General features: G+C 45.2%; 1 protein-coding gene across 1 annotated transcript in view; it reads left to right on the top strand.

The window, feature by feature from the left end:
* The window catches only part of tbl3 (transducin beta like 3), a 44,884-nt gene that overhangs the window by 20,578 nt on the left and 12,213 nt on the right, over positions 1–12,093 (top strand). Inside the window, exons 12-18 of the mRNA XM_078240084.1 lie at positions 2,805–2,863; positions 2,984–3,090; positions 4,229–4,376; positions 5,930–6,160; positions 7,783–7,853; positions 8,476–8,632; positions 10,934–10,992. Of these exons, the coding sequence (XP_078096210.1) occupies positions 2,805–2,863; positions 2,984–3,090; positions 4,229–4,376; positions 5,930–6,160; positions 7,783–7,853; positions 8,476–8,632; positions 10,934–10,992 (832 nt within the window). The remainder of the gene's footprint in view (positions 1–2,804; positions 2,864–2,983; positions 3,091–4,228; positions 4,377–5,929; positions 6,161–7,782; positions 7,854–8,475; positions 8,633–10,933; positions 10,993–12,093) is intronic.

Raw genomic sequence — 12,093 nt, 5'->3', positions numbered from 1 at the left:
TAACTCCTATTTCAGGGACTCGACTTTGAGTTAGGAGGACAAACTACAGAAGCTGGGATTGTTCGCCTTTGGATGTAGAAGGTTCAAGTGAAAGTTAGTAGGCATTTAAAATTATGATGGGTGTTGACAGTGGGGACAGTTTGAACCTATTTCCACTGGTAGAGTTTAAAGTTTTTTTCAATTAGTGTCACAAGTATGCTTACATCAACACTGCAATGAAGTTACAATGATAATCCCCTAGTTGCCACATTCCGGCGCCTGTTCGGGTACACTGAAGAAGAATTTAGCATGGCCAATGCACCTAACCAGCACCTCTTTCGGACTGTGGGAAAAAATCGGAGGAAACCCACGCAGACACGGGGAGAACGCGCAGACTCCACGCAGGCAGGACACAAGCCGCAAATAAAACACGGGTCCCTGGCGCTGTGAGGCAGCAGTGCTAACCACTGCGCCATCATGCATGTTAATAACCAGAAGATACAGATTTAAGATAATTGGCAAAAGAATAGGAAGTGGGGTGGCCTGGGATGGGTGGGTGGGGGAAATGAGCTTTTTTTAATGCGAGCAGTTATCTGGAAAGCATCGCCTGAAAAGTTGGTGGAAGTACAGATTCAATGTTAACGTTCAAAAGGGAATTGGATATATACTTGAAAGGGAGCAATTTGCAGAGAAACGGCAGGATTGTGGGACTAATTGTATAGCTCTCAGGAGTCAGCAAGACATAGAACATTACAGCGCAGTACAGGCCCTTCGGCCCTCGATGTTGCGCCGACCAGTGAAACCAATCTAAAGCCCATCGAACCTACACTATTCCAATATCATCCATATGCTTATCCAATGACCATTTAAATGCCCTTAATGTTGGCGAGTCCACTACTGCTGCAGGCAGGGCATTCCACGCCCTTACTACTCTCTGAGTGAAGAACCTACCTCTGACATCTGTCCTATATCTATCACCCCTCAATTTAAAGCTATGTCCCCTCGTGCTAGCTATCACCATCTGAGGAAAAAGACTCTCACTATCCACCCTATCTAATCCTCTGATCATAGAAATCATAGAAATCATAGAAACCCTACAGTACAGAAAGAGGCCATTCGGCCCATCGAGTCTGCACCGACCACAATCCCACCCAGACCCTACTCCCAAATCCCTACATATTTACCCACTAATCCCTCTAACCTATGCATCTCAGGACACTAAGGGCAATTTTTTAGTATGGCCAATCAACCTAACCCGCACATCTTTGGACTGTGGGAGGAAACCGGAGCACCCGGAGGAAACCCACGCAGACACGAGGAGAATGTGCAAACTCCACACAGACAGTGACCCAAGCTGGGAATCGAACCCAGGCCCCTGGAGCTGTGAAGCAGCAGTGCTAACCACTGTGCTACCGTGCCGCCCAATCTTGTATGCCTCTATTAAGTCACCTATTAAGTCACCTCTTAACCTTCTTCTCTCTAACGAAAACAACCTCAAGTCCCTCAGCCTTTCCTCATAAGACCTTCCCACCATACCAGGCAACATCCTGGTAAATCTCCTCTGCACCCTTTCCAATGCTTCCACATCCTTCCTATAATGCGGCGACCAGAACTGTACGCAATACTCCAAGTGCGGCCGCACCAGAGTTTTGTACAGCTGCAACATGACCTCCTGGCTCCGAAACTCAATCCCTCTACCAATAAAAGCTAACGCTCCGTACGCCTTCTTAACAACTCTATCAACCTGGGTGCCAACTTTCAGGGATCTATGCACATGGACACCGAGATCTCTCTGTTCATTCACACTACCAAGTATCTTACCATTAGCCCAGTACTCTGTATTCCTGTTACTCCTTCCAAAGTGAATCACCTCACACTTTTCCGCTTTGAACTCCATTTGCCACCTCTCAGCCCAGCACTGCAGCTTATCTATGTCCCTCTGTAACCTGCAACAACCTTCCGCACTGTCCACAACTCCACCGACTTTAGTGTCATCCGCAAATTTACTAACCCATCCTTCTACGCCCTCACCCAGGTCATTTATAGTGGGATGGAAGGCCTCCTTCTGTGCTGTAAGATTTTAAGTTGGCAAAACTTATCTGATCACTTCAGCTAATTTCGATTCATGGTCCAACAATATTCTGGGGGTTACTGGGTTTTACAACTACTAAGATAGGATTGCCATTATAGAGGTTTACAGCATGGAAACAGGCCTTTCGGCCCAACTTGTCTATGTCGCCCTTTTTTTTTTAAAACCACTAAGCTAGAACCAATTGCCTGCGTTTATAGAGTCATAGAGGTTTACAACATGGAAACAGGCCTTTCATCTTGAATAACCAAGTTATATAAAATCTACCATGATGGCAGGGCGTGATTAGTATTTTAGTGTAAAAAATCATTTTAAATCAACTTCTTTTCCCTTCATTTCTGGCCTTTGCTATTGCTGTTCACTGGTTTTTGCACGTTTTTCCAATCATCAGGCTAATATTGCTGATATTAGTAAAAAGATGGGCAGGTTAGGATGAATTGGCCGTGCTAAATTGTCCCTTTGTGTCCCAAAATGTGTAGGTTAGGGGATTACCGGGTAAATATGTGGTGTTACAGGGATAGGGCCTGGGTAAGCTACTCTGTCAGAGAGTTGGTCAGACCCTGATGGGCCGAATGGCCTCCTTCTGCACTGTGGGATCCTATGAATCGAGTGTTAAAGCCCTGAAATAGAAACAAATATTCACCTACATGAAAGTTATGACCTAAAGTGAAGAATTTGTTTCCTGCTAAGTACTAAATTTATACCCTGAATTAGAAAATGTCTTTTTTTATTTTAGATACGGTATTAGCCCTGGATGTGTTTAAGAAAGGCACCAAATTTGCCAGTTGTTCTAAGGTATGTTTTATTTTCAAGCAAATTGATCTAATTTTGGAGACTTAGCTGGGCATTAATCCGTTACGTAAGCAAACTCCAATGAGTTTTTATATTTTTAATCATTTTCCTTCCATGCTTCAGGACAAAAGCATTCGAATCTGGAAAATGAACAAAGAGACTGGGGAAGTGAATTGTGTGGCGCAAGGTCTCGGGCACGCCCACGGCGTTGGTATTATAGCCTGCTCACGGTATGAGTGCTTTTGAAAGTGTTTGTGTTTTTTTTCCAACGAAAGCCTCACAAATCCTCTTGCAATTCTGTCTGCAGTTAAAGTGATGGAAACACTGCTCATTTGGCTTGATTTTAAAACTCTCATCCTTGTGTCCAGATAGAATAGAATCACAGAATCCCTACAGTACAGAAGGAGGCCATTCGGCCCATCGAGCCTGCACCGACAACAATCCCACCCAAACCCTATCCCCGCAACCCCACATATTTACACTCCTCATCCCCCTGACACTAAGGCCAATCACCCTAACCTGCACATCTTTCAGACTGTGGGAGGGAACCAGAGCACCCGGAGGAAATCCACACAGACACAGGGAGAATGTGCAGACTCCACACAGTCACTTGAGGCCGGGATTGAACCCGGGTCCCTGGCGCTGTGGGGCAGCAATGCTAACCACTGTGCCACCGTGCTCTTATCTCTGCAACCTCTCCCTGTTTCTCGCATTCTGCCCCCTTGCGCATTTCCGATTTTTAATTGCTTCTCATCTGACTGCGTGCCCTCAGCTGCCAGGCCCTGAGCTCTGAAATGCCCTGCTTAAATCTTGCCGCCTCTCTGAACCCTGTTAGATGCTCTTTAAAACCAAGCCTTTGATGACCTGTCTTAATATTCCCTGTTGTGACTTGTCATCAAATTTTGTTTGATCATGTTACTGTGAAGCACCTTGCAATGTTTTACATTAAAGTTACAATCTATATGTAAGAATGTTTTTGTAGATTAATTTGAAGTAGTGGGTAGAATGCATTAGACAGATGCTTTTCTAAATCTATATCCTTATAAGACAGTTCTCTGTCTGAAGGGAACTTTTAAATAGTGATCGTCACTACCAGGCTTCATTTCATGATGAGGCAATGTTGCTGTTTTCAGTAGCTAACTTCTCGCACCTACCTTAGGAGCTTTCACCTTCAGAGATTTATTGTCCTCAGTTGAAGGGGGAAAAGAGGATTGTTAATGCCCCAAGTTGATCATTTGATCATTATCTGTCAATGAATATATTAACAATGGATTTCCGTATTCTACAACTTGATTGCAGGCTTCAACATGGTGAGAAAATCCTTAGTTCTGACTTGTTTTTCCCCCCACAATGATTTTCTAATTACAGATTGAAGGAAGGTTTCATTGTCAGTGGCAGCCAGGATTGTACCTTAAAGCTGTGGACTCTCTCAAAATCCCTGGGGGTTGACATTGGTGAGCAAGCTGCAGAGCCTGAAATCCTTTGTGCTGATTTGACCGAGAAGGTTCACGACAAGGTAAGAATTGTGTGTTACAACTTTTATTGATGTCTAAGCAACGACGAATACTAAACTGCTTCACTGACGAAGAAATCAAGAAAAGGCGATCACAGGTTGCTGAGCAAAAACGTTTACAGAATAGTGGGACTGCCCTTTCTCCATTCTCCTTGCTTACTATTGTATAGGCAGCTCTGGCATTGGCCTTACTTCCTGCCGATGCACGATTACCTCCCAAGTTCCTCTGGAATGTACTCTTGAACCTCTTCCTTCTCTTTCTCGCTGACCCTTAGTGACATCACCCACAGAACTGCCAGTTTGACCTCCCGACTACTTCCCTCAACTCTCTCACCCTCCCCACCATTGCCTACACTGTCAAGACTGTTTGCCAAACATCCAGTCCTGGCTAGCCTGCTACTACTTCCAGTTTTGTATTGAGAAGGCTGAAATCATTGTCCTCAGCCTCTGGATTACCGGTGCAGTGATATTGCTCCATACCTATGCCACCGATTCTATTCACCTTTACGGCTGCTGCCCCCATATGATGGTTCGCATCCCTGAAATTTTGAATCTGAACAAAGCATCTGACCGTATAACCTTATATAACCAGCTGCCAACTTCCTGCTCTGTCATTCATCCCTATTTCAGCCCATCTGCTGCTGAAACTCGTGAGTCCACCTCTGCCAACATTCTCCTGGCTGACTCCCATCGTTCACACTCAGCATTCCCAATGAGAGATGATGGCGCAGTGGTAATACCACTGCACTGGTAATCCAGAGGCCCAGGCCAATGCATGTGGGAACATGAGTTCAAATCCCACCACAGAATTTTCATTCAATGAGTAAACTCGGGAACTGAAAAACTAGTCTCCCAAATGGTGACCATGAAACAATCATCAATTGTCGTAAAAACCCATCTGGTTCATTAATGTCCTTCCTTTATGAAAAGAAAATCTGCCACCTTTACCCGGCCTGGCCTATAATTATCTCCAGATCCACAGCTACTGGCCGAGTTAAAAGCAATTAGGGATGTTCTGGCTTTACCAGTGACGCACACATCCTGCTTATCCAAGTCTTGTTTATACACCAACCCTGCCTTCATTGTTGTGCAATGCTGGTCCTCCAAAATCCCTCGGGTATAAGATTAGCATGTTTATGTTAAATCTCTTCATGGCTTCACCCTCGCCGCTCCTCCACCCACACACTTCTTGTAACCTCCGCCAGCCCTTCAGTTCGTTCCCCTTTAGCCTGTCCTCTGGCCGACCCTTTCTGGACCCGACCCCTCTCACTGGGCCTCACCATTGACAGCCAAACCTTCAGAATCCTAAGCTCAGATCCAGTCCCTCTGCATCTCCCTTTCCTCTTTGACTCAAAGCTTTGATTCATCCTTCATAATATCCCCTTTGGCTTAACATTAAATCTCTGTGAAAGCACATCAGGATGTTTTACTATGTTAAAGTTATTTTATCCAAATGTCGTCATTGTACAGGTTATTGCATTGATAATGAGACTCTTCACTTGTTAAACATTAGAAAATGAAACTGTTAACTCGATCCTATTTTTGTTACTTCCCAGGATATAAACAGCGTGGTAGTCTCTCCCAATGACAAACTGGTGGCTACAGGCTCCCAGGACAGAACAGCAAAGCTTTGGTCAGCGTCTGATTTCTCACTTGTGGGAGTGTTTCGAGGCCACAAGCGTGGGATTTGGTCTGTCCAGTTTTCTCCTATGGACCAGATCCTAGCCACCTCTTCAGCAGATGGCACTGTCAAACTGTGGGGACTTAAGGACTTCAACTGCTTAAAGGTAGAAAACATTAGATGGACAGTGTGGTAAAGCAACCAGGTTCAGCGTTATCATTGCTGGCCATTACAAAAAGGGGATCGGATGGCGTGGCAGAACCAGAATGCTGAACTGTGCTAAAATCACAGGTTGAAAATTGGTGAGAACAGGAAGTGGGGTTGACCCTTGGGCTTCAATTTCCCTTGGACCCCTGACTCCCCCCACCATAGCATGGCCATGGGAAAGGTTAACATTGACTGCCCCTTTGTTTGAATTCTCAGCTTGCATAAGTTTCCTGGCACTCCTCGTTGGTGTGTGTGTGAAATGCTATTTCAATGTTAACATAATATGGGACGTACCAAGTATGTAGAAGGAAGCTGTTCCAGTTCACCGTATAATCCAGTTTCTGGCATAATTTGCATCAAATGCCAAATTTGCACTTCCTCAATCCTCTACCAAAGCTGCTCAGGAATGAGGTCAAATGCTGTTATTGCTGCCTACCCTATGTATCATGAAAGACCTGCCCTCATTGTCTATAACAGGTTTGTCTTTTCGAGCAGAGGGCCTCATTCTGATTGTTCTCACACTTCGGGTGGGGCCCATGAGCAAAGTTTGGAAAGATCAGCTTTGGCGTGCATTTCAAAAGGCCGACTTGTGAAAAGAAAGAACTTACTGAGAAAAAGATAAATGTCATGACAATGAATTGACAGTTTAAAAAATGAATAATAAATAAAGGTGACCATTAGATTGTCTAGCTGACTTCCAGTCTGAGTGCTCCCTCTCTGCCCACTGAGAGTGGACAAGAGTGCTTGTCAGTGGGTGAGGGCGATCGAGAGCCCTGAGACTGGGTGTGAGCCAGATACACACAATCCTCTCCCTCACACTCGTGACCGCCCTCACCCCCTCAGTCGCTCACTCACTCACTCAGTCTTGAGCCGATCAGTAGCAAACGCAGGACAGAACCAGACTGTCATTGGAGGAGCAAAAATCCTCAAACTCACTGACCCGTCATCCTGGCATTTTCAACAACCACTCGGCGGGTCACACTGAGGGGCTTCTCGGGCCATGGGTGGGACAAGCCTGGTCTACAATTAACTCCTATCACATTGCCCATGGTAAGCCAGTGTTTCATAATAATGGGGATATTTGCACCATAGAGCAGTGTAGTTAAAGGGGAACCAGTGAATACCTCGTATGTGAGATTTTCAAAGGGCATTCGATAAAGTACCACAAAGAGCTTATTATGTAAAGTGAGGGCTTGTGATGCTAATTACGGATAAAAACATTTGTGTACTGGCTCACTATGGGAATGACATGAGCTGACTTGTTTGTTGAAGCAGGACATTTCAAAAAATTTGGCGTGGTACCAGTCAGATACCTACAGTGACTTAAATCGGTTCTTCATCCAGCTCCCTATCTCTGTGAAACAATCATTGACAATATTTCATGTCCTTCTCCAGCATTGTTGTGCCACCAATTTCCTTATAGGAAAATAAGCCCTTGTGCAAATTCCGTTCATCCCCATTTGATTTGCACTGAGTCACGTATGTAGCAATAGATAATCAGTCGAGGGTTTTTTTTTGTAATAAGTAACAACTGTTTACAACATGTTGACCTTTTCTTTGACTAACTGTTTGCATTCTCAGACATTTGAAGGCCATGATGCTTCCGTAATGAAAACAATTTTTGTGAGTCATGGAACTCAGCTGTTGACAAGGTACCTTTTATAAGATCTGCGGCCATGTATTAATCATCACCGGTATATCCCAACACTCCTTTCCAAAATGCGCTGAAACCTTTGGAACCGAAGTCTGTGTCGCCACAGTTCAATTCACTCTTCCCTCTCCTTCACCCCTCTCCCTCTTCCCTCTCCTCCACCTCCTCTCCCCCTTCCCTCTCCTCCACCCCCTCTTCCCTCCTCCACCCCCTCTTCCCTCTCCTCCACCTCCTCTCCCTCTTCCCTCTCCTCCACCTCCTCTCCCTCTTCCCTCCTTCACCTTCTTTCCCTCTTTCCTCCTCTACTTCCTCTCCCTCTTCCCTCTTTCACCCCTTCTCCCTCTTCCCTCTGCTTCACCATCTCTTCCCTCTCACGCCTTTCCCTGCCTTGGTCCGATCTCCCTGTACTCTGGAGGGTAGTTAGCACCCATTGAAAATTACCTCTAAGAGACAGGGCCAATCTTTTGGGTGGATAAACTGCAAAAACATATGAACTCATTCATGCTGCAATTAACCTGTTTGATTGCTGTCACATCAAAGTTGAGAGTTTAAAGAGAATGATGCAACGTCAATATAACTTTGCACTTTCTTCCAGCATTTTAAAATATTTCTTTTATCTGCAGTGGGTCTGATGGGCTGCTGAAACTGTGGACCATCAAAACCAACGAATGTATAAAAACGTTAGATGGGCACGAGGATAAGGTGTGGGGTCTCCACTGTAACAAGAATGATGATTTGGTTGTCACTGGAGCCGCAGATTCGTGCATCATTATCTGGAAGGTATAATGAACTAAATCGCTGATAGTAAGGCAACTATATGCAACTTTCTAAAAATTGTGTTCAACAAGCCACCCGTCTTCTTTAATATATTAATTTCTGCTATCATACTCTTGTCCAGTGAGTCAGAGAATCACAGTTGCCAATGATATTCACTTGTGTGAGTGTGATTGGAGCAGTCCTCTACTACTGCAATGTACACCTCAGGAGTAGGAACTTCCATCAAATACTTTTGATGTTTGACATTCCAATTGAATTTCTTTTTTAATTGCACAGGATGATGGCATGGCGCAATGGCCCTTTACCTCTGGAACTTTAACTTGAATCCGCTCTGTCCACTGGTGCACTTGTAGGGCTCTGTGGATCCAGCTTCCAGATTGGAACTGCAGCACTACACTGAACCACTGACAGTAAATCAGCAATCTCACTAGAGAGACTCATGGACAAGGTGCAGCTGGACAAAAAGGGCAGGAGCTTTACTCTGCCAATCTCACTGTACTGGACCCATGTACTTGATGCCAACATCAAATGTCCAGAATAGAAAGCATTCCAATTCCAATTCCCTGCGAGAACACACTGCACACAAGAGAGAAAATAATTAGAAACAGTTTCCCCCACTTTCAACTCTTCATGTATCTTGAAGGATCAAGCAGAATTTCTGAAGGATAGATCATAGAATCCCTACAGTAAGGCATTTGACAAAGTCTCACATGGCAGGTTGGTTAAGAAGGTTAAGGCTCATGGGATACAAGGAGAAGTGGCTACATGGGTGGAGAACTGGCTTGGCCATAGGAGACAGAGGGTAGTGGTCGAAGAGTCTTTTTTCGGCTGGAGGTCTGTGACCACTGGTGTTCCGCAGGGCTCTGTACTGGGACCTCTGCTATTTGTGATATATATAAATGATTTGGAAGAAGGTGTAACTGGTGTAATCAGCAAGTTTGCGGATGACACGAAGATGGCTGGACTTGCGGATAGCGAAGAGCATTGTCGGGCAATACAGCAGGTTATAGATAGGCTGGAAAATTGGGCGGAGAGGTGGCAGATGGAGTTTAATCCGGATAAATGCGAAGTGATGCATTTTGGAAGAAATAATGTAGGGAGGAGTTATACAATAAATGGCAGAGTCATCAGGAGTATAGAAACACAGGGACCTAGGTGTGCAAGTCCACAAATCCTTGAAGGTGGCAACACAGGTGGAGAAGGTGGTGAAGAAGGCATATGGTATGCTTGCCTTTATAGGACGGGGTATAGAGTATAAAAGCTGGAGTCTGATGATGCAGCTGTATAGAACGCTGGTTAGGCCACATTTGGAGTACTGCGTCCAGTTCTGGTCGCCGCACTACCAGAAGGACGTGGAGGCGTTAGAGAGAGTGCAGAGAAGGTTTACCAGGATGTTGCCTGGTATGGAGGGTCTTAGCTATGAGGAGAGATTGGGTAAACTGGGGTTGTTCTCCCTGGAAAGACGGAGAATGAGGGGAGATCTAATAGAGGTGTACAAGATTATGAAGGGGATAGATAGGGTGAACGGTGGGAAGCTTTTTCCCAGATCAGAAGTGACGTTCACGAGGGGTCACGGGCTCAAGGTGAGAGGGGCGAAGTATAACTCAGATATTAGAGGGATGTTTTTTACACAGAGGGTGGTGGGGGCCTGGAATGCGCTGCCAAGTAGGGTGGTGGAGGCAAGCACGCTGACATCGTTTAAGACTTACCTGGATAGTCACATGAGCAGCCTGGGAATGGAGGGATACAAACGATTGGTCTAGTTGGACCAAGGAGCGGCACAGGCTTGGAGGGCCGAAGGGCCTGTTTCCTATGCTGTACTGTTCTTTGTTCTTTGTTCAGTGCAGAAGGAGGCCATTCAGCCCATCGAGTCTGCACTGACTCTTAACCTGGTTTATCCCGTAACCCCACGTATTTATCCCACTAATCCCTAACTTGTATATCTAGGGACACTAAGGGGCAATTTAGCACGGCCAAACCACCAATGTCCACCTAACCTGCATATCTTTGAACTGTGGGAGGAAACCGGAGCACCCGGAGGAAACCCACGCAGACACGGGGAGAACGTGCAAACTCTACACAGTCATCCAAGGCCAGAATTGAACCTGGCTCCCTGATGCTGTGAGGCTGCGGTGCTAACCACTGTGCCAGCGTGCTGCCCTGCTGTCAGTATTTTTGTTGCAAGTTTCATCTAGGCCAAATGCCTTGAGATTGTAGGAAAGAGATGGAAAGGATGAAGTGGATCTAATTTGTTGATCTTTGCCTGCACACATCCCAATAACATGTTTCTTTTGTGTGCTTTAGGATGTTACAGAGACAGAACTTGCTGAAGAACAGGCCAAACAGGAAGAGCAAATTTTGAAGTAAGTGTTGTTTTAAACTAGCTTAGTGAGTAACAGTTCTGCTGCGCGTCTATGGTAAAGTTGTACAGCTCTAAATCCTGAATTCAGGGTCCATCTTGATCTGAGAGCAAAGCAGAGTGAAACCACGTGCATGGTTTCACGCTCCACTTTGCTTTCGACCAAGAAAAGAAAGTGTCTTTAATTCACTTACATTAAATGCAGCATTCCAACCATTTTCTTTTGCATTCCCTTTATAGGAAAACCTCAGTTTTCAAACAACTACTGGGTGTCATATTTAAATAATATTTTTAATCTTAATGGTAAAGCAAGTTTCAAAATGGACATCCACAGTCACCAGAGAGCACCCACAGACTCCCTTGGTGAACCCTTTAATCTTTGTAGCCCAATCTTAAACACAAGTTGGTCCTTAGTGAGTAGAAATCTGGAATTTCAGTGAAGTTAGATTGATTTTCTTGCAGGACAATCATTAAGACGTAAAGCAAGAAGTCTCACAACACCAGGTTAAAGTCCAACAGGTTTATTTAGTATCACGAGCTTTCGGAGTGCTGCTCCTTCATCAGGTGAGTGACTCACCTGATGAAGGAGCAGCGCTCCGAAAGCTCGTGATTCCAAATAAACCTGTTGGACTTTAACCTGGTGTTGTGAGACTTCTTACTGTGCCCACCAGAGTCTAGAGTGTTTCTTCTTTCTTGTTCCTTCTTCTCTGAGAGGTTGTGATTGTTCACAGAATCTACAGTGCGGAAGGAGGCCACTTGGCCCATCAAGTCTGCACTGACACCAATCCCACCCAGGCCCTATCCTCGTAACTCCACACATTTAACCTCCTGATCCCCCTGACACTAAGGGGCAATTTAGCATGGTCAATCAACCTAACCCGCACATCCTTGGACTGTGGGGGGAAACCAGAGCACCCGGAAGAAACTCAAGCAGACACGGGGAGAACATGCAAACTCCACACAGATAGTTGTTGGTGTATGGTGAGCTCAGGTTGCCATTTCATTTCATACCCAGTTACAGGTTTTAGTCAGTGAGTGTTTGGAGATTATTGACCGCCGGGGGATCCGAGAATTTACTACGCACTACCATCCACACATGCTTTCC

The sequence above is a fragment of the Mustelus asterias genome, chromosome 23 (genome assembly GCF_964213995.1).
Source record: "Mustelus asterias chromosome 23, sMusAst1.hap1.1, whole genome shotgun sequence".
NCBI lineage: Eukaryota > Metazoa > Chordata > Chondrichthyes > Carcharhiniformes > Triakidae > Mustelus > Mustelus asterias.
Note: the sequence above shows the minus strand (reverse complement) of the source record. Positions and strands in the feature narration are given on the sequence as shown.